The sequence below is a fragment of the Myotis nattereri genome (assembly GCF_964212035.1).
Source record: "Myotis nattereri genome assembly, chromosome: 3".
Lineage (NCBI taxonomy): Eukaryota > Metazoa > Chordata > Mammalia > Chiroptera > Vespertilionidae > Myotis > Myotis nattereri.
Window position 1 is genome coordinate 43,737,087 of NC_138077.1, and position 23,489 is coordinate 43,760,575.

At 43.5% G+C, this 23,489-nt stretch overlaps 1 protein-coding gene across 2 annotated transcripts in view; it reads right to left on the reverse strand.

The window, feature by feature from the left end:
* Positions 1-576: 576 nt before the first annotated feature.
* Positions 577-23,489, reverse strand: part of LIPH (lipase H) — a gene marked incomplete at its 5' end in the record, with an annotated part of 45,136 nt that continues 22,223 nt past the window's right edge. Inside the window, 7 exons of one of the 2 annotated variants that reach the window (XM_081088231.1) lie at positions 577-2,793; positions 4,359-4,532; positions 7,674-7,785; positions 9,781-9,876; positions 11,181-11,348; positions 14,415-14,504; positions 17,293-17,394. In XM_081088231.1, the coding sequence (XP_080944357.1) occupies positions 2,706-2,793; positions 4,359-4,532; positions 7,674-7,785; positions 9,781-9,876; positions 11,181-11,348; positions 14,415-14,504; positions 17,293-17,394 (830 nt within the window). In that variant the 3' untranslated portion in view covers positions 577-2,705. The remainder of the gene's footprint in view (positions 2,794-4,358; positions 4,533-7,673; positions 7,786-9,780; positions 9,877-11,180; positions 11,349-14,414; positions 14,505-17,292; positions 17,395-23,489) is intronic. The other variant, XM_081088232.1, reaches the window with a different exon arrangement.

The following is a 23,489-nucleotide window of genomic DNA, read 5'->3' on the forward strand; positions in this document are numbered from 1 at the left end:
ACGTGGTGCTAGCTCGAGGCTAGGGCGGCCAAGACAAACAGGCAGCAGCTGCTCTTGTGACGCTCACAGTCTCCGAGTGGGCACAGACCTGGAAACATGCTGCAGTACGACATAATGAGAGCAGCAATGGAAGCACACGCAGTCGGTGGCAAGTGGGGTGGTGGGACGGCATCATGGAAAAACAAGCAAGGGGTCTTCGAACCACGGTTTGGAGTCATCCAGGAAGGCTGAAGAGTCCTGGAGGGTTTTAGCCAAGGCACTAAAATGGGGGAGAGCAAAACTCCCAGGCTCAGGATAGGTGGGCATGCTGAAGAATGGTGTTGGGGGCACTTGGAAGGTTCAAAGAGGAGTGGGGGGGAAGCCAACCTCTTTTTTTTCCCCAGGGAGCCTGGGAAGTGAGCTATGGGCTTCCAGAGATAATGGAGACAATAACAACAAATTGTGTGTTGGCGGGGGAGGGGTGGGGGGAGAAGTCAATGGAAACGAAGGGTGGGTGCCTCCAGGGAAATGGACTCTGGCTGGGGGAGGGGAGGCCTTTACTTATAACTAAATATGGTTCCAGAAAGCTCACAAGATAGTGGAGAGTGTTCATTTAATAAATAGTGTATTTCCTGAGTGCAGGCACCACGCTATGTACACAGCTCCTGCCCTGCAGAGCAGTCTAGTGGAGAAAATAGATATTAAATAGTCATACAAATAAATGTACAAAAATACAACTTAAAAAGGTGCTATGAAGGAGAAGTTCAGTGAGCTGTATGGGAAACAAGGTCCGAGAAGACTCCCCCTGAAGAAGTGACAGTTTAGCTACGGCCCACACACTAAGTGGAAGATAATGGGTGGTGATGGCCAGGAAGAGGATGGACTATCTTGGATGTGGAATTCAGACAGACACACTGACAAAGAGAAGGGAGGAGAGGCCAGGATAGCAAGAGATCTTTGGGGCCTTGGGAGAAAGGTTCTGAGAAGAGAGTGGTCACACCTGTCACTGCCTTCATTTCTCCTGGTCACTGTTAAATGAAATTCACTGAAATTTGTTTCCACTCCAGTGAACAAACGTCCTTGCTCGCTGACCGGTTCATTCATCCATCCAACCAGTTCACAGTGAGCAAGGTACCGAGCTAGGAGGCACCAGGAGAAGAAGCTGAGGGACACCCACTGGCCTGAAGAGTTTATAATAAATGACAGAAATGCTATTCTGGCACTTCCTTTCTATTGTTTTGACCCGCTGCCTACCAGGCAACGGAAGGAGGATGAAGAGGTGACTGCGCTAATCAGAATGCAGAACATAGGAAACTAATAAAATCAGGGCCTATAGCACACTGACCTCTCATCCCCAGTGGCTGAGGGAATGTGGGAGGAGGGGAAGGGTGATAAAATGTCCAGGGGGAGGACCGTCGCTGAGACTTTTCTCTCAGAGTTCAGTCATTCACGGCAGGCATCCCTCACTGAAGTGGAAAGCTCTGTATTGCATGTATAAAAGTGTGCCACACGGGAACATACTTACAGAACCCTCTAATTTATGAAACAGAGTCCATTTCTTTCAAATAAGGGCTGTTCTCACAGAAAGCAGTAGGAGAATCACTTGGGTGAGGAAGTCACCGGGCCTGTGACACTCGGGAATCACAGAATTTCCCACAGCGGCCACAGCTGTGGGAAGCGTGGTGCTCACCCCTTTGGCTCTATCCCCACACTGGGCATCTGGCCCCACGGATGGTCCTCCCTTGGTTCTGGCCTCTCTGGCCTTGGCCCTCTTGGCCTTGGCTTGGCTGCTGCAGTCATTCTAGATTCCTGGGTCACACATAGCCCTGGGGAAGCCTAAGAATCCCTCAAGCTGGAGGCTGCCCGTGCTTCAGGAGCAAACCGGTTTATGTTTGGAACTCCTTTTAGCAACACAAGTTACTTAGCATTATTCCAAAAGGTTAACATGAATTCCCTCTAACAGGTGGAACTGTGTATAGCATATGTTCATTTTGCATCTATGCATTGTCTAAATTTCCTTCAATAATCATGGATTACAGTAGTAATAAGGAAAAATAAACATTTTCCCCAACGTAGAGGAGATGGGAAGCCAGGGTATGGCTTTCTTACCTTCCCAGAGCAGCCCAAGAGAGAAGCTGGTGTTGATAAGAAATAGCTCTCATATTGCATGTTAGATAAGCCTTATAAAATTAAATAAAAGCAATTCACATTTATCATCCCACTCATGGATGTGGAAGTACACCCGTGGGATTTCGAAGAACCCTTCACAGACTTGCCTCCAAGACCCACTCGACAGCCCTGTGAGGTAGTTCCGTCTGGTTCCCTTCTATATGCGGGACCTGGAGGAATTTGGCACAGGGAATGTGGAGTCGAGTCCAAAGTGAGGTCTCCAGCCAGCCCTTCCCTTTAAGGTGCTTGTCCCGCTAAACTGCCTGAGTGACAGGCGGCAGAATCACAGGACGGAACAAAGGAGGCCCCAGGACGGCTGGCTGCCTGGGGCCTGGCTATTTCAGACTTGCCCTACTTAAGTCCCGCCTTCTCAGGACTGTTCTATAATCCAAAGTCGTCTGACATTTTGCAATGTGACATCCATGGGACGCGACTGGAAAAACCCGGGTTATTCCGTACTTTTTGTGCCTGGAGGAGACAGTGAGGAAGGCGAAGCTCTCAGAAAGCCGGCCATAGCTTTCTTGACGTTCCTTGGTGCTCATGTGTCCTGACAACAGTTACAATTGCAACTTTGGGCACAGAATAGGTTGGAAGACGGTTTCAACGTTTTCCATCAGAACAAGGTCATACCGACACAACTGGGGCCTGCAAAAATAAGATGAAATAGTCTTGTCAACGAAATAATAAATATGCCCTATTCTAGTCAAATAACTTGTATTATATCCTTAGGATATGAAATGATTTAGCAATTATTTCTAATGTTATAGGGAAATGCTTATGGTAAATAAGCAAAGTAACAGCAGCAGCAACAATAAAACAGGGTGTAAAAATTTATTTGACACAGAAAGTCAACTAGGTCTAAGAACAGTAATAGAGCCCGACCGGTGTGGCTCAGCGGTTGAGGTTGACCAAGGAACCAAGAGGTCACCGGTTTGATTCCTGATCAGGGAACATGCCTGGGTTCTGGGCTCAATCCCCAGTAGGGTTCATGCAGGAGGCAGTCAATCAATGTTTCTCTCTCATCGATGTTTCTATCTCTCTATCCCATTCCCTTCCTCTCTCAAAATCAATGAAAACATATTTTTTTAAAAATAACAGTAATAGAAAGCAGATTAGAAAGAAATAACCAAAAATGTTAACAGTGGTTGCCTTTGAATAATGACATTATGGGTGATGTTTCTCTACTTCCTAACACTTTCTGCACTTTCCAAAATTTTTAAATGAACATGTATCCCTTTGGTAATCAGGAAAAAAGGTATTAAAAGAAATTTGTGTTATTAAATGTTTTGGTGTACCCTAAACCTTAGAAGAAACTTGTATTATTAAATGTTTTAGGGTACCCTAACCCTTCAGGAAAAGGGAATTTATAAAGTACTAGCTGTTCACATCACTTCCTGCCTCCCTTGTGCCTGACGTTGGATGCTAGAACTATGTGTGGCATTAGTCACGAAACATACCTACCATCTCAGCTTTTTCTTCTCTCCTTTGTCTCTATCTCTACACAAACACACACACATACACACACACATATACACACACGCACATGCGCACACACAAACACACACACATACACACGCGCATGCACACACAAACACACACACATACACAGACACGCGCGCATGCACACACAAACACACACACATACACACACACACGCACGTGCGCACGCATGCACACACAAACACACTCGTTGTTTACTTTTTTTTTGAACCAATTGAGAATAGGTCATTTACCACATTAATTCTTCAGTGTGTATTTCCTAAGAACAAGGACATTTTCAGTGCAGTTATCAAATTTCACTTTCATATTGTACCAATGGAATAAAATATGCTAATTGTTCTATACCATTTTTTATACTAGGACCTGTTCTATCAGTTTGCTGAATTGTATGAGACTTTCTTTTCTGCAACAAATTAGCAACTTGCAAAGCAATGTGGGTAGAGCGGTTAGGGAGGAATTGTATAACTCTATACATATAAGGACAATTATTTCTTTGGACTATTGGGCCATGTATCTTTAAGTGCATACCAGTAAAATTTCCTTGGATTGCTGGGCTACTTGTTTTTAACAAGTCTATTTTTGGAAAACTCTTCACTTCCTTCATTGTGATTGATGAAGGCCAATTATAGCATTAGACCAAGCGGACTGGACAAGAACCAACGACATCTTTGGCAAACGGGCTTGTCAAACCTTGCCTATGTATGGCTCACCTCTCCGGATGTGCAAGTGACCTTAACTTCATTCGGAGAATCCTGAGCTTGTACCTCGGGCCTACTACAGACCCTGTAGAGAACACCAGGGAAATGGCTGCCACTTTATCCAGGTCTCGACTGAACCTCGCAAGCAGACTCACTTGGTGGTATTTCTGGAATGTTGCAGGTTCACTAGAAGGAAGAAATACTATTATTTTTATTTTTTAATAATTCTTTATTGTTGAAAGTATTACATATGTCCCCTTACCCCCGCTCCCCAACCATTGACTCTTTCTAGCCTGCCCCTGCCCCCGACCCCAGGCCTTCAGAAATACTATTTTTGAATGGATATTGATTGCTAATGAAAGAAAAGAGTTTTGAAACTTATAAATCAGTAAGCAGGCAGCCATTTGACTCCATAGCCTGCAATAGCTGACTTTCATGGGCAAAGTCCACTGGCTTCCCAAGCACTGCTGACCCCATGACCAAGGAAATGCTATGACTTTAGAGGGGTATGTGCTGCCTACAATAGCCAGGCAGCATTCTCAACTCTTGACACATGTCTCCAACCGCCTGAAAATTACTGCAAGGTGAGTATTAGTATCTTCGTTTCACAGACAAGGAAACAGGTGCTTTTAAAGGATGTCTGTTATAGGATGTGAATTATATTTCAATTTCTTAAAAGGTTAAAAACAAGAAATACATGTAAAACATGGATATAGAAAGAGTCATCAGGCAGATAATAACCTTGAATGTGACTCCATTTGCACCCATAGTCTGGTAAGACTGGATAAACTCAAAGTACATACTGTAATATCATTTTCTTTACCTTAAATTGTAAAAATAATACTAAAATGTCAAAGTTTACCTTGCAAAAAAAGTAGCCATTATTTCCCACATAATAAAACAAGTATTTCCTTTTATGCCCATATATTCTCTGATTGGTGATGACTTTTTCACAAACATGACTAAAATAAGAATGATTATACATGACTAATATGAAGATGTTAAGGTCTCTATCGTTATCAAGATTTAAAACCCCTCCAAATTTAGGGAATTCTACTTGGAATTCTACTTGGAAGAAATTAACTATGTAAAATTAAAACTCCTACGACAGGTAGTAAATACGTAAGCAATTATTGACATGAATACTCACGTTTTGCTAAGCAAACACTCTCCATTATATAACTGCATGATCTCCCCTGCTATTTCCTAGAATCTCCAGATGAGGTCTCTGCCTCGCTGCCTCACTGAAGGTCACAGCTCAGAAACTACCTGAGGCTGATTCTTCAAGATGTGCTACACAGAGGGTGCCCTCCCTGAAAATGCTGCCCCACTGTGGGTATGAGAACACTGACACCATAGTGCGTCATTGAAATAGATCAATGAAGATCCCCCAAAAACCCACTACTCACAAATCCTAACAATGGTAGGGTGGAGGGAGCAATACAGCTTAGTGGGAGGAATATAATACAGTGATTAAAGCTATGGGCTTTGGGGTTGAACAGATCTGTCTCTGCTTTCACCCCATTTACCCTGATCAGCCAGCTGTGTGATACTGGCCAAAACACTTTCCTCATATGTACAATAGAGACGGTAATACTACCTCACAGGGTTTTAGTGAGAATTGCATTAACTAATGTGTGTAATGCACTTACTTCAATAAGCAAAGGCTATTATCATTATTATCCAAGGATGCAATTAAAAAAAAAAGTCACCTCACCCTAGCTAGTTTGGCTCAGTGGATAGAGCGTAGGCTTGCGGACCAAAGGGTCCCAGGTTCGATTCTGGCCAGGGGCACATGCTCAGGTTGCAGGCTTGATCCCCAGTGTGGGGTGTGCAGGAGGCAGCCAATCAATGATTCTCTCTCATCATTGATGTTTCTATCTCTCTTTCCCTCTTCCTTCCTCTCTGAAATCAATAAAGAAATATATATTTTAAAAAAAAGAAAAAGTCACATTGCCTGGCCGGTGTTGCTCAGTGGCTGAGCATGGACCTATAAACCAGGAAGTCACAGTTCAATTCCCAGTCATAGGTTGCGGACTCAATCCCCAGTAGGGGGCGTGCAAGAGGCAGACGATCAATGATTCTCAGCATTGATGTTTTACATCTCTCTCCCTCTTCCTTCCTCTCTGAAATCAATAAAAATATATTTGACAAGTCACCTCTAAACCACCCATCCACACTGTATCTACACAGTGAATCCATAAGGCAATTGCCAGTTTCAGATGACATTCTTCTTGGTCCTCTATGGGTAAGGCCAAGAAACAACCCAAATACCTACTAGACAACAGGATCCAGGAAACATTTCCTGAGAAAATGAATAAAATAAGCCTCAAGTGTTTTTGCTTAAAGAGTTTTGGTTTCTTTGTTCTTTTTCTCAATTGTAAAAGTAATAGATGAAACAAGTATTAACAATTTTAAAAAATATATAAATATACATATATAATACATATATACAATATATAGAAAATTGAAAAAATAAAGAGAAACTGAAAGAAAGCACTCATATTTCCACAACTCAAGGGGCAATCTAATATTTTGCCATGCTTCTATTTTATTTTTTATTAAGTTAAGCTAAAAATTTATACATAGATAATACATGTTGAATTTTATACTTGGCATAATTTGATATCCTGAAGTTTTTCACTTAGTATACTATAAACATCTCATTTAATATGTTTTATAAGTAATCCCAGTGCATGAATGGTATTCTATTATATGGGAACATTTAAATCAACCATTTCCTCACTGTGTGGGTTTTAGGGTATTTCCAATTTTCAATTTTCTGAGTTTCAAGAACATATACATATGTTTACATATATATGTGTGTATATATATGTAAGTATGTTTATGTATAGTATGAGCTCATAAGAGAATAGAAACATATGTGCATGGGGGTGGATGCCTGTGGGGGTGGGATTGTTGGGATGGACCAAGAATTTGCACTTTTATTTTACATACTCCTTAACTGTATAAGTCCTTTACAGCAACCAAAGATGAGTTTTGTAATTAAATGCTTAAACAAAGGAATGAAGGAGAAGAGGGAGAAAAGGAAGGGAGGGTGAAGGGTGAAGTAGGAAAGGGAAAGAAGGGAGGGAAGGAGGAAGAGAGGAGGAGACAGGGGTAATAAATCCTTGCACCAATTATATTTGTGAAGATCCTGGGAGATCAAGAGCCACAGGAAGCAACTAAACAATATGCCCCCTTATATCTTTTGTAAAACAAAGGAAAGTACAGACATGTAAATAAGAAAATGTGTATATTTGGAATTCAATTTCTCTGAGCAAAAAAGGAAAATAGCAAACTGTAAATGATCCCAACCCAACTTACTGATCGATTTTGGATTCTGTGGTATTTCCAGCTTTGTCTTTCAATTTGATTGTAATGGACCCTCTTCTTATGTTCTTGTTCCAAGTTATAATATCCACAAAGTAATGATATACTGCAAAACCAGGAGAAAACATGGTAAGAGAGAGATACTCCCAACTGTTCTCCTAAAGGGCCAGTTTTTAAAAACCCAACCTCCCTAATAACTGAGTCTCTTTTTAAATTCTTCTCTAGTTTCTCTGCCGACAACAGGGCAGAATTTTCTAAAATGTCTTTCTATTCCCTTTGGTAAAGATGGCTTGAGTGACAGCAGAACCCAGTGGTATCCAGGCACCATGTTTAGGCATCTCCGTTGAGACAGTGTTCCCACCTACTGAACGAGGTCTCACGGCCAACCGCTGAGGGACAGGTTCATTTCAATCCCCGCCCATTTAGAATAAACCAACCCGGTGGCCATGTAGAGGCCCTCCACAGCTGTCCAGGTCTTCCCCAGCCTGGGCCACACCCACCAGCGTATCCAGCCTCCCTCTTCCTTCTTCGGTCATGCCACACCACCTGCACTGCCAAGCTCCCTCTTGCTCCCAAGCCTTCCCCTCACTTGGACACTTCTTTGCCACCTTTGTCAACTCATCCGTCAGGTTTCAGCTGAATGTCACTTTGTCCAGGAGGCCTTCATTGACCCTCAGATTAAGTCAGATCTACCTCTTGGAATTCTTATCATGCTCTGGGATTCTCCCAGTATTAGTCAGCACACTTTACTGTATTTTTAAAATGCAAGAAAAAATGATAATAAAAACGTGGTAAATGAATGGGTGCATTCTATATATTAGTAAATATTGCCTGAATAGTGTCTTATGAGGTTACAAAAAAGTGATAAAACTAAAATATACTACAACAATAAGTGGGAAGGAATAAAGGGAAGATTATTCCTCTTTATAATCTCAGCAGTAACACCTTATAGACACCCATTAAATTCCTACTCAATAAATAAGCGTGCCTGACGTGTTTGGAGAACTCTTCTTCCTCCTCACTCTTTTTGTTTTTTTAATATATTTCTTTATTGATTTCAGAGAGGAAGGAAGAGGTAGAGAGAGATAGAAACATCAATGATGAGAGAGAATCATCGGCTGCCTCCTGCACACCCCCCACTGGGGATGGAGCCCGCAACCCGGGCATGTGCCCTTGACCAGAATCGAACCTGGGACCCTTCAGTCTGCAGGCCAACGCTCTATCCACTGAGCCAAACTGGCTAGGGCTTCCTCCTCACTCTTTGCTCACCAAGGTCAAGGATGCTTTGGGAAGATGGGATCCCATGATGACATTCAAATTTGCTCTCTCTTGGTCAGACTTGTAGAGAAGGGGAAAGAGGCTCAGGGAGATGGCTGTCCCACAAAGGAGTAAGGTAAGCCCTGGAGTTGCCATTTTATGACCCATTATTGCTCAAGGGCCTGCTCCATTTGGACCTGGCAGACACAAAACCCTTGGCTGCCATATGTGGCTCTAAAGAAGGAGGGAAACCCAGTGATCTGCAGCCTCTTTTACAAGTGTTGCTCCCAAGAAAAGTGAAAAGGGAGACAAGATTACAAGACATACATCTGCCGGGGAAAACTCCTTGCTTCTCAGGCCATCTTATCTATTACCCCATTTAGCTCCCAGGTAGAATACCCAATCTCTCAGTGTCTTTTGAAGGTCATCATAGTTGCTTTAGAGGTGGAGCTGATCCACCCATAGATGTGGCTGACCCCGATTTTTCCTAGAGCCAATCTTATATCTCTGGGGGACCAAGCAATTTTCTGGAAGATGTTAGCGATTACAATGTCCATCCAATGAAGCTAACAACTTTGTTGATATTTTAATCCTTATTACCCAGAAGATAGACATTCTTATCTCCATTCGACCTAGCAGGACATTGAGACTCAGAGAGGTCAAATGTCTTGACTAAGTTCGCACAGATATGATGTAGAGTCAAGATTCGACCTAGGTCCTTCCAGCTCCAAAGTCCATACTGCACCATGGCCTGCATTTGCTAAGAAGTAGCTGGGAAGCTGAGACTCAGCCATTCCAAAAGTAAAGGGGTTGGGCAAAACCAACAACCACATTCACCACTCACTGCAGAACGGTTTCTCCTCAGCTGTGTCAAAGTATGCTTTAGTCATAGGAGGGTCTTTCTCCGTTAGATAGTCTTTCCAATTATCAGCATAATAGCCTACAAAACAAGTTGGAAAAGTGTAACGTTAACATGTTTTACACAAACGTAAAAGCAGTTGGGGAGGCGGCAAGAACAGCGAGTTTGGCTTCCATCACCACTGAGGAAATTTCCTTCACGCCCACCCTCATGGTGAGGACCCAAAGGGCCACCAGGGCAGTGCCTGCCCACCACCCACCACACTCTACTCACTACCCGATCCCTAAGACCTGGGACATGCAAAAGGGCCCTACCGTGGTTTTCCCTCCTTTCCACTGACATTACATCACCCAGCCTGGTTCTCAGTAGCATAGGGGGAGAAGTGGAGCAGACTGAAAATAGTGCTGGTACTTTTCAGTAATACATTCACTTTATAACTTAAACAGATTCAGGGACCTAGAACAGCATCACTCTTGCAAAGCAATGTGCTTTCTTGAACTGCAGTGGAGCCCCTAAGCTGCACAGAACCTGGGTTTGCCATGTGGTTATGTCATCAAGCAGATGAATGTCCTCCTTCACGCGTGTGACTTCAGGAAGGAGACTGAGTCCCCTCAGTACATCAGTGTGGCCTCACTCTCTCTCCTCTGTCCCCACTCCTATATTACTGCCTCTGCCTTCTGACTTGAACTGGGGTGGGACCCGGGCAACAGTATTTTTCAAAAGCTCTCTAGGTGATTCCAATGCATAACCAGGGTTGAGAATACCTTGTCTACAGAACGCCCTGACGTTAACGTGGGTTTTTCCTTTGGGAGCAATTAGAAAACTCTCATAACTCTCTGGTTCCAAGGTCCTCACCACCTGAAATGTTTCTATTAACCCTTAGCAAATATCCCCGCAGCCTCCACAGTATCCATCACCCCATCCCACCCCCGTACAGTGCACACAAGAGTCAGTACGATATGAAGGCACTTACAGGCACAACTTGTCAGAAGGAGTAATTCTGCAAGGCTCATGTGACCGAAGAGAGCAAAGAGGTTGTGTGCAATGAGAGGGCATTCCTGTCCCAAAGGGAGCAGGCTACATAAGGGGATTGTGCCCTGGGTGGGCTTAGAAACTTTTCTGGAACCTTCTTTTCATGCTAGAATAAAGTGTCCAGAGAGGTTGCACTGCCTCCTGGATGAAATCCTATACAGGTTGCTTTTCTGACACTGATTAGAAGACCCCAGAGTACTTCACAGAACACATTGGCTAGAAAAAGCTGACTATATAAATTTTCCAAAAGCACACAATTTCCAGGCTTATTTTTAGATAGTAAAATGGTGCTGGGATTCCTACCAAAAATTTGCTCTTTGTTAATCAGAAGAAAAACTGCTTGTTGGACTTACCCAGAAGTGGACAGGACTCCTTCTGTGGTGTGCCACAGCTGACACACTTGCCGTTCCTATAATCCCGGTAGGAGTCGCAGGGATACGCAGTGACAGTGCAGTTCTCTCTCAGGGAAGAGAGGTACAGGTACACGGACTTCTGGTGGTCACATTTAAAGTACTGCATCCCTGGGTTGTGAAAGGAATGGTTAAAGGGTAGAGCAGTTGTAGCATTTAATAATATTATATGACAGACGGCATGTACACACACACACACACACACACACACACACACACACACACATGCAAACACAATTTGTCATGTCTCCTATATACCAGGCACTGTACTAACAGCTTCAGTATATTCTATTCCATTTAATCCTTATAAAAACCCATAGATCAGAATTCATGCTAACGAGTGACAGGAGAAAAGATGGCAGGCATGATTGTCCCCGTTTTATCTAGCAGGACTTTGAGACTCAGAGAGGTTAAATGACTTGACCAAGGTCACACAGTTATTATGTGGTAGAATCAAAACTTGACCTATGTCCTTCCTTTGTCAGTGAAATGGAGAAGAAAAGTTCAATGGTAGTCAGAGATTCCCCAGAGGTTTTCAGCAGAAGACAAGTACGCAAGTACATTGAAACTATTCAAGATATCAAAAAAAGAAGCCATGGGGGGAGAGGGAGGGAAATGGTAGAGGAAGATCCCCACGATGGGAAAGAAGAAGAGATAGCTTTGGGAAAGGATGATGGATGACTCCACCCTGGGTCCAGATGAAGTCACTCAGAAAAGGTCCCAAAGATGGGTAATCAATGGAGGTAAGAGGTAAGGATCTGAATGGGAATCAAATCCCATGAAAAGAGGAGCTATGTCTGTGAGCTAGTGGTTTGTAGAGGCACTGAATGCTGGAGTCAGATCAACGTTTATCCTCTTATGCCCACTTAGGAAGCCAATATTTATTTATTATTCCTAGATCTCCCACTTGCAAACACAATGAAGCTAATAACAATACAGAGGATGTCCTTTACAAGCGGAGCACGTTATCTTTGTCTGCTCCTGGATGTAGTTACACTATATCAGTGGTCGGCAAACTCATTAGTCAACAGAGCCAAATATCAACAGTACAACGATTGAAATTTCTTTTGAGAGCCAAATTTTTTAAACTTAAACTATATAGGTAGGTACATTGTTATTAACTTAATTAGGGTACTCCTAAGCTGGCCTTTGCTAAAAACGTCCTCAATCTGATTGCGGTACGTTCGCTGAGGTCGACCCCTTCCAACTCTCCCATCTACACTCATCTTGTATACTTGTTTCAGATAGAGGAGTGTGGATGGGAGAGTTGGAAGGGGTCGACCTTAGCGAACGTTCCTCAAAACAATGTACCTCCCCCGCGCTGTGTATCCCGAGGCCTGCCTGCGCGGCGTCTCCTGTCCCGGGACCGACCGACACCCCCCACTTCTCCTAACGCCACTTCTTCAAAATAGACTCGCCCAGGCAGAAAACCGACTTCTGCGCATGGGCCATGAAGTTTCAATTGCACTGTACGTGTGCGCCCGCACATGGTATTTTGTGGAAGAGCCACACTCAAGGGGCCAAAGAGCCGCATGTGACTCGCGAGCCGCAGTTTGCCGACCACTGCACTATATCACACAGGACAGGACTGCTTACCATTTATGGTACCATATGGTTGGCCCTATTATGCCATTTCATCTGGATCATTTTCAAAAACTACATCATTCCCATGGGGCCATAGATAGCTACCATTTTGTAACAAGATCATCTTTTTCTAGAATTATTTCCAGGATGTTTAACTTTCTGTAGCAATGGTGAAATAAACATTTAGAACACTGAGGGATAGGTTTTTCATTCGGTCCCACACCCACTTTTATGTTGTCCTCCAACTACCCATTTTTGTTTTGTGAGGTTTTTCCCATTATAAAAGTAATATATGCTCACTTAGAAAATAGTAAATAATGATGTGAAAATCTCATAGAAGTCTAATGTCTAGAGATCACCCTAATTATTGTTTGGATCATTTAAATTTAGTCTTCTTTTCTATACTTACACCTGTACACATCCTACATAATAAAAGCCTAATATGCAAATCAACCGAATGGCAGAACAACCAGCAGAATGACGGGTTGCTGTGATGCACACTGACCACCAGGGGGCAGACACTCAACACAGGAGCTGCCCCCAGCCCATAGGCCCCAGACCAGCCAAGCAGGTGCCAGTGGAGACCCCCTCCCCGATCACCCCACCGGTCACCCCACAGATCAGCCCTGATTGCTGGCCAGGCCTAGGGACCCTACCTGTGCAAGAATTTCAAGCACAAGGCCTCTAGTCCTATATAATAAAAGTCTAATATGCTAAGTCATCCATTCAACCAATCACAGCATAATATGCTAATGATATGCTAAGGCCACTCAACCACTCACTATGATGTGCACTGACCACCAGGAGGCGGAGAGTCAACCAACCAGTTGCTATGATGTGCACTGACCACAAGGGTTCAGCTGATAGGACTGAGCAAGAGGGTCTAGGCTCGCCCTGGAGCCCTTCCATGGCCCCTCCCCAGCTGGCCAACCTCCTGATTATGCACCAGTGGAGTACCTCGGCCTGGCCTGCGCCTTCTCACAATCTGGGACGCCTTGGGGGATGTCAGAGAGCTGATTTCAGCCTGATCCTGCAGACCAGGCTGAGGCACCCCACTGGTGCATGAATTAATGCACCAGGCCTCTAGCTTAAAAACAAGTTAGGATCATACTGTAGAGTTTGTATCTTTTTCATTTAACATCATACTATAAGCATTTTCATTAATCTCTAAAATATGACTTTTAACAATTATATTCCTTTGTGTGGGTGTACCATATTCATTTAATAATTTTCCTATGTTGGACATTTAGATTAACTTCTAAAAATTTAACCATTATAAATAACACTGTGTTGAATACCTTTGCACTTTAATTTTTTCTACATTTCCTATTATTTCTCTAAAAGAGATTTCTAGGTCAAAGATACACCTTTTCAGGAGGGACAGATAATTCATAATAGCTTTTAATCATTTGGTTATGGTTATTACCCAAATGTATATTTGAGTAATAATTATAATTTATAACTTATATTTATACCACCTCTACTTTCTCAGGAATATTTTTTATTAACAACTGCCCCACATAGGATATCAGATTTTTAAAATATGCTTTTTAAAAACCACTATTTTATAAAATATAAAGTATCTGAACTTACCTCCAAATATTGTTTTGGGACAACCAGGTTGATCCAATCCTCCATTTGGATAGAAGTCTATGTTTCCTAATGGTTCCTTGTAGCCCAGTGCTAAAAGAGAATATACTGTGCTTTACACTGCTTTGAACTTTGCACATCTCATAGCTCATTTGCCTGCAGGATATGGGCAAGGGCTGTATTATTGTTGTTGTTGTTGTTATTGTTATTACTATTATTATACCTACTTAAATATTTTGCCCAAAGTTACCTAGCTAGTTAAAGAGCATCATTGCTGTACACACACACACACACACACACACACACACACACTCTAATAAGAGACTATGAAGATAGTGATGGAATTTATTTCTGATATTTGTAAAGACATAAGACAGCTTGGTCACTCATTCGTTGCAAGGCTGATAAAAGAACCCCATGAAATGAAGAGCTATGTCTGTAAGCTAGTGGTTTGGAGAGGTACTGAATGCTGGAGTCATGTCAACATCTCTCTCTCTTTTTCTTTTTGTTAATCCTCACCCTTACCCTAGGATATTCTTTCCATTGATTCTTAGAGAGAGTGGGAGGGAGGGAGAGAGGGAGAAAAACATTGATATGGATTGATTGCTTCCCACACACACCCCAACTGGAACCAGGGATCGAACCTGCAACCCAGGAACCCACCCTTGATGGGGAATCAAACCCTTGACCCTTTGGTGTGCAGGTCAATGTTTCAACTACTAAGCAACACCAGCCAGAGCAATACTTTTCTTCTTTACATTTGTCTGGAACCCTCTATTTCCCGAGCCTCTACTTACATTTGTGTACATTTTTAATGAGTAAGAAACAGGGAAAAATGAACTTTTACTTAGTAGAAAAAAAAAATCTTTAAAAATTTGGGATCTAGGATGACAGAGATTGGAAACTCTTCCAGAAAACAGGGACCTAAAAAATTATCTATATATATAAAAGCCTAAGCGACCATTACGAGTGGTCAACCGAACAACTGGTCAACTGGTCGCTATGATGCGCACTAACCACCAGGGGGCAGATGCTCAATGCAGGAGCTGACCCTTGGTGGTCAGTGCACTCCCAGAGCCAACCTCCTGTGGCCCAGCCAACCTCCCATTGTCCCTCCCCCCAGCTGGCAGGCCCCAATAGCCAGCCAGGCCAAGGGACCCCATCTGTGCACAAATTTGTGCACCAGGCCTCTAGTAGATTTAATAACTGCTTATTCTCTTTAACCTTGAGACCCCAAATAATCAGTAAAATGTTTGATTAAAAAGATTATTTATATTTGTATATAAATAATGTTTACATCATTGCAATAATAAAGTTATTATCTATTGAGAACCTGTATGTGTTTGTAGGCATGATATTAGGTGTTTTACACACCTTCTAATTTCACAGTGTCTGCAAAGTAGCTATTGGAAAGTTCAGATGAAGTAACTTACAGATGAAGAGAATGAGGCTCAGAGGACTTCAGAGACAAACACAGCCCACTAGAAAGAACAAAATCTGGGATTTGAGTCCATCTCTCCCGACCACAAAGTTTATACGCTTTCCTTCAAAATTCACTTTCTCAACAAAAATAAAAGATGAATTGCTCCATCCTATCAAGCATTAAGATAGCAGTGAGGTACTTCACTTAAGGTAATACTCTGCAACTACACAGCAAGAATACAGCTGTTTCACAGAAATATTTATTCTAAGGCAAACAATTGCTGAATACCACACCAAGAAAGGTGGTCAAGGTTATTTTTTAAGGTGGTTGTATCACAAAAAGGGTGTACAATGAAATGATTACTATGCTCTGTCCTCTCAGCCCTCCCCAAGTTCCTACTCCACCTCTTCTCTCAGACATCTGGATATAAAGACCTATCCTTAACATCACCCAAACTCCATGATGCACAACCAATCCCAGACAGGAAATCAGCACCATAAAAGCTAAAAATGTCCAGGAAGATCCATAGAGAGCTGGTAGTTCAGAAAAAATCACTCTGTGTAGAGCTATAAAACACAGGACCATGTATTTCAGCTTAAGGGAATAATGAGAAAGAACCAACAAAAAAAAACAGGAAATCATGCATGGAAATCCAGTTGTACATATGGAAACATTTGTCCACATGCTGTGCAAAGCAGCCAGTCCTGATTGGTCAAGATGATCACTTTAAAAATAAGAAGAAAGCCGAAACCGGTTTGGCTCAGTGGATAGAGCGTCGGCCTGCGGACTGAAAGGTCCCAGGTTCGATTCCGGTCAAGGGCATGTACCTGGGTTGCGGGCATATCCCCAGTAGGAGATGTGCAGGAGGCAGCTGATCGATGTTTCTCTCTCATCGATGTTTCTAACTCTCTATCTCTCTCCCTTCCTCTCTGTAAAAAATCAATAAAATATATTTTTTAAAAAAATAAAAATAAAAAAAAATAAGAAGAAGCCCAGCGGTGGTGGCTCAGTGGTTGAGCATCAGCCTATGAACCAGGAGGTCACAGTTCGATTCCTGGTCAGGGCACATGCCCGGGTTGTGGGCTCGATCCCCAGTATGGGGTGTGCAGGAGGAAGCGATCAATGATTCTTTCTCATCATTGATGTTTCTATCGCTCTCTCTCTCTCTCTTTCTCTCTCCCTTCCTCTCTGAAATCAATAAACAAATTTTTTTTAAATAAAAATAATAGGAAGAGATGACGGGAAAAGCACCTCTACTCCAGCAAGCGATCCTGGGTGCCTGCATCAAGATCCACAGAAATCTTCCCTTCAAGATGTCTGTGGATTTGGAACTCTGCCCCCACAGGAAAAGGGAATCTGGAGGAACTTGATCTGCCCCTGAATGACAATCCCCCCAGGAGAAGACTCCACGGGAGCCTGGGTGAGGGGGTCCCTGAGTCACAAGCAGGGGAATGTTACCATCAATGTCGGAATGGATGACGTCCACGAACTGTGCATCGCTGGGATCTAATCTGTCCTCGGGCGGTTTCCCGTTGAATAAAGGGCCGGCAGGGTCGAGGCCTGGAAGGAAAACAGAGCTGGTCTGGCAGCCCCACGCAGTGAGTCACCTGCAGCTTTTGATGCCTCTCCTTGAAGAAGGCTCGCAGGCTGCAGGGCACCCCGGAGTGGGCAAGCGCCCACATTCCCATCCTGCTCCGTCAGGCTGCTTTCCACACCCTCTAGCCTTTTCCCACAGTAGAGGTGGCTACCCTGGCAGGGCCCCGAGGACGGCATCCAGATTCCACCAGGAGGTCTAGCTTGTGCACAGCTCAGCAGCAGCGAGTACACAGACGTATGGGGGACAGGGGAACCTAAACTGGTTCCTCAGGAAAAAGCACCAAAGGGTGCATATAAAAAGCAAACACTATACTTATCTTCATCCCGTTTCAAATGATCCAGAAACTTCACTAAACCTTTTCTTCTTTACAGTTTCCATTTGTATTCACATATACCAGCTCATAAGCTCCACATCACAAGCTTGTGAGGGAGGCAGGGTAGCTATTATCTTTCTCATTTTACATATGAATGAACTGAGGTTCAGGGAGATCAAGTGTCTTAACCAGAGCTGCAGACTCACAATGCAATCACCTCTCTCTGTGGAGCTCTGGGTTTTATTGCGCTGAGTCTGGCAAGCTCGGTAGGAAAGAGTGAAACTCTCCCGTCAGCGAAGGTATCAGACCGGGTATCGAGGAGGGAAACAACGTGGGTGTCAATTCCTATAGAACTGACCCATCCCATAAATGCCTGAACTGATTTCTTGCCCTTGGTCAATGTTAGCTGGGCGTTCCTCACCATCATTATGAAACAGCTGTAAAAACAAGACAGCAGCTCCCATGATGCTGTAACCACAAAATAAAAACTTTAAAAAAACAAACAAAAACAAACACCAGAGGTTCCAACAGGCCCCACTTACTAGAAGCCTGGAGTGAGGAAAGTTTCACGGGACTTATGGAGGGTTTTATCTATGAATGTCATTTTAAATGACATCTCCCCATTCCCTGGTGTTCCATATAAAATCCAAGAGATAGCGTATTTGCCTCCACTTTCCTGGGTCTAGCCTCAATTTCCTCATTTCTACCCTCTCAACACTCTTGCTTCCTTGAGGCTTATCTTTATCTGCTTTGTTTCCTTAGCTCCATCTCCACTCTCACCCCCAACTTTTCTTATTTTTCTATCTGCTCCCAATGAAACTGAAGAGGGAGGCGATGGATGAATACCCAGGCACCCAAGTCCACAGATATTCTCAACAAAAAAAGGAGAAATGCATAGCCTTGCACAGAGTTTGCTGGGGAATCCTTGCTCTGCACAGAAGACAGCACCACTTGAGGTGTAAGCAGATGAACAGTGAGACAGTGAGAGCCCAGTACAGCAGCCTCCAGATCCATGGCCAATAAATCTGCTCACTATATAAAGTTCAAATAGGGGCAATTTTAAGAGTCATGAAGGCGCTGTTAATAATTATATCAGGACCCAAGACACAAATGGGGACTGTCACAATAAACTTGGACATAATGATCTCCTTAGATAAGCCATAGCAAATGAAGAGTTTACAATGTTGCCGGGGTCCAACCCCAGCGGGTCCAGGGGTCCCCAAAGGTGTGGACGGAGTCGGCGAAGAAGGAATGACACGGAGACAGCGTTCAGTTGATCAGCAGCCTAGCCAGGATCTCCAGCCAAGTTCTGGTCTGGATCTCCAGCGAAGTTCTGTTTAGGATCTCCAGCCAGGTTCTGTGTCCATGGTCTCTTGCTAGGTTCTCCAGCCAGGTTCTCCAGGTTCTCCAGCCAGGTTCAGTAGCCATGTTCCCTCGCTAGGTTCTCCAGCCAGGTTCTGTCCAGGTTCTCCAGCCAGGTTCAGTCACCAGGTTCTAGTCAGGTTCTCTTGCCAATTTCTGTAGTCAGGTTCAGTCCAGGATCTTTTGCTATGTTCTCTCGCTAGGTTCTGTCTCTAGGTTCTGAGGCCAGTTTCTTTCCAGGATCTTTTGCCATGTTCTCTCCAGCGAAGTTCTTCTGTCTCTAGAGAACGTTCTGTGTAGGTTCTGTCTTCTTCGTTCTGTCTCTCTCTCTGTCTTGTTGCATCTGTATTTATACCAGTTGATTCCAATCCTATCAATCTCTATTTCAAAGGTTAGGGCGTTTCTTATCTCCATTCCAGGGAGTAAAGATTATGTAGCTTAAGCATGATTGTTCGTAGTTAAAATGATTAATTACCCACCTGGCACTTAGTTAAGAGGTTTTATTCCCTCCCTAACTTCAGGGGAAAAACCCTACTTGGGGAAACAACCTTTCTCAGAGACCTTGGTTAAAACACATAGTGCCTAGAAGGTGAGCAAACATATTAAGAACAGTATGCCATATATGCCAGGTCCCTTGAAACAGCAAGCATGGACCAGCTCCCGGCACAATGTCAGCCACAAATCACAGGTAAGCTGTACTTGGTGTGGGCAGAGACCACTGGAGTCAGGTAGATGTAACATGGAGCCCCAAAACTAATGCCAACCAGCTGTGTGACCTCGGGCAGGTTACTTTACCTCTCTGAATCTCAGTTTCCTTATCTGCAAAATGGAGGTAGAATTAATAGCTACTTCAGAAGACTTATAAAAGGACTCCTAGATCTTAATTCAGACCATGTTGAGATTATTGTAGAATAGAAACAAAATGAACTATATTGGATAGCCCAGTAAACTCTTGGACCCCAACCACAGAGATTCCAATTCAGTAAGCTGACATTGTGTCAGCACTCCAAGGTGATTTTTACACACACTTAAGATTGAGAATTAGCCCTGGCCAGTGTTGTTCAGTTGGTTGGAGCATCATCCCGTAAACTAAGAGGTTGTGGGTTCAATTCTAGTCAGGGCACATACCTAGGTTTCAAGTTCATTGCCAGTCGGGGCACTTACAGGAGGCAGCCAGTCGATGTTTCTCTCCTCTCTCTCTTTCTCTTTCCCATCCTCTCTCTCTAAAATAAACAAACATATCCTTGCCCAGCCAGCATGGCTCAGTGGTTGAACATGGACCTATGAACCAGGAGGTCATGGTTCAATGCCTGGTCAGGGCACATGCCTGGGTTGTGGGCTCGATCCCCAGTGGGGGGACTTGCAGGAGGCAGCCAATCAATGAGCCTCTCTCATCATTGATGTTTCTATCTCTCTCCCTCTCCCTTCCTCTCTGAAATCAATAAAAATGTATATTAAGATAAATAAGTAGAGCGGACTCTCATAGCCAGTTAGCCTGGAGGTCAAATCACCCCCGGTATTGCCGACAACAATCAAGGCTTAACTACAACAAGACTGCGCACAAAGACCACTAGGGCGTGCACCAAGAAAGCATAAAAAATGCGGAGACAAAGAAACAGGACAAAACTGTCAATGGAGGATATTGAGTTCAGAACCACACTTTTAAGGTCTCTTAAGAACTGTCTAGAAGCCGCCAATAAATGTAGTGAGATCCTCAAGAAAACTAATGAGACCCTCGATGTTATGATAAAGAACCAACTAGAAATTAAGCATACACGGACTGAAATAACGAATACTATACAGACTCCCAACAGCAGACCAGAGGAGTGCAAGAATCAAGGCAAAGATTTGAAATGCGAAGAAGCAAAAAACACGCAACCAGAAAAGCAAAATGAAAAAAGAATCCGAAAATACGAAGATAGTGTAAGGAGCCTCTGGGACAGTTTCAAGCGTACCAACATCAGAATTATAGGGGTGCCAGAATATGAGAGAGAGCAAGATATTGAAAACCTATTTGAAGAAATAATGACAGAAAACTTCCCCCTCCTGGTGAAAGAAATAGACTTACAGGTCCAGGAAGCACAGAGAACCCCAAACAAAAGGAATCCAAAGAGGACCACACCAAGACACATCATAATTAAAATGCCAAGAGCAAAAGACAAAGAGAGAATCTTAAAAGCAGCAAGAGAAAGAAACTCAGTTACCTACAAGGGAATACCCATACGACTGTCAGCTGATTTCTCAATAGAAACTTTGCAGGCCAGAAGGGAATGGCAAGAAATATTCAAAGTGATGAATACCAAGAACCTACAACCAAGATTACTTTATCCAGCAAAGCTATCATTCAGAATTGAAGGTCAGATAAAGAGCTTCACAGATAAGGAAAAGCTAAAGGAGTTCATCACCACCAAACCAGGATTATATGAAATGCTGAAAGGTATCCTTTAAGAAGAGGAAGAAGAAGAAAAAGGTAAAGATACAAATTATGAACAACAAACATGCATCTATCAACAAGTGAATCTAAGAATCAAGTGAATAAATAATCTGGTGATCATAATAGAATCAGGGACATAGAAAGGGAATGGACTGACTATTCTTGGGGGGGAGGGTGCCAGGAGCCGGTCCATCCTTGCTGTTTCAAGGGACCTGGCATATATGGCATACGGTTCTTAATATGTTTGCTCACCTTCTTGGCGCTGTGTTTTAACCAAGGTCACCTCTCCGAGAAAGGTTGAATCCCCAGGTAGGGATTTTCCCCTGAAGTTAGGGAGGGAATAAAACCTCTTAACTAAGTGCCAGGTGGGTAATTAATCATTTTAACTACGAACAATCATGCTTAAGCTACATAATCTTTACTCCCTGGAATGGAGATAAGAAACGCCCTAACCTTTGAAATAGAGATTGATAGGATTGGAATCAACTGGTATAAATACAGATGCAACAAGACAGAGAGAGAGACAGAACGAAGAAGACAGAACCTACACAGAACGTTCTCTAGAGACAGAAGAACTTCGCTGGAGAGAACATGGCAAAAGATCCTGGAAAGAAACTGTCCTCAGAACCTAGAGACAGAACCTAGTGAGAGAACATGGCAAAAGATCCTGGACTGAACCTGACTACAGAAATTGGCAAGAGAACCTGACTAGAACCTGGTGACTGAACCTGGCTGGAGAACCTGGACAGAACCTGGCTGGAGAACCTAGCGAGGGAACATGGCTACTGAACCTGGCTGGAGAACCTGGACAGAACCTGGCTGGAGATCCTAAGCAGAACCTCTCTGGAGATCCAGACCAGAACTTGGCTGGAGATCCTGGCTGGAGATCCTGGCTAGGCTGCTGATCAACTGAACACTGGCTCCGTGTCCTTCCTTCTTCGCCGACTCCGTCTACGCCTTTGGGAACCCCTGGACCTGCTGGGGCAGGACCCCAGCAGGAGGGGAGTGTGGGGGGTGCGGGAGGAGACTGGACAAAAATCGTGCACCTATGGATGAGGACAGTGGGTGGGGAGTGAGGGCGGATGGTGGGGCGGGAACTGGGAGGAGGGGAGTTATGGGGGGGAAAAAGAGGAACAAATGTAATAATCTGAACAATAAAGATTTAATTTTAAAATAAAGATAAATAAGTAAATAAATAAGTAAATAAATAAACATATCCTCTGGTGAGGATTAAAAAAAATTTTTTTTCATTGAAAGTTTAATGTATTATCAAGTGATGGGGGCACTTGAAATATTTTAAAATCTATTCATGCTCTGCTATCTTGTGTTGAAGAAATTAATGAGAAGTAAATGCAAGAGCTGTGCCTGGACAGGAAAAGCAAAAGGAAGGGCAGAAGAAAGAAAGGGACAGGGAAGAGATTTGGCAGCCATTCCAGCCTAGATAATTAACAAGCAGAACCATCCAATACTTGGGAGGTGGGAGTGCACTGTGTCCTTGGGTAGCAGGCCAGATTCCTACTCCATAATCCAGAGACCCCCATTCAGGCAGGACAGTGGGAGATGAGTGGAAAAGGGAAATAAATGCTTAACCCCTGAAACTGCTCTCAGGGACAGCTGAGATTGATCCTGGGGCTCGGAGAGGATGAGGAGTCAGAAGAATTTGGGGGAGTCAGTGGAGAAAGAAAACTGAGCTGCCAATGGCTGAGTCCCAGTCACAGAGCAGGGCCATGTGGACGAGAGTGGAAGGAAGGCGGGCTGGGAAATTTCCATGGTCAGAGGCCAGGTCACATTGCATTCACATTCAAAGTAGTTGTGGAACAGGTTTGCTGGGAGGCTGAAGAGCGAAACTGGGGGTTAAGTAGAATAAGCCAATGGTGGTCTGGGACTAGTACTGGGGAGTAAATTTTGCTCATTTCTCCCGGAACTTTGTGTCTGTGATGTCAGGTTGG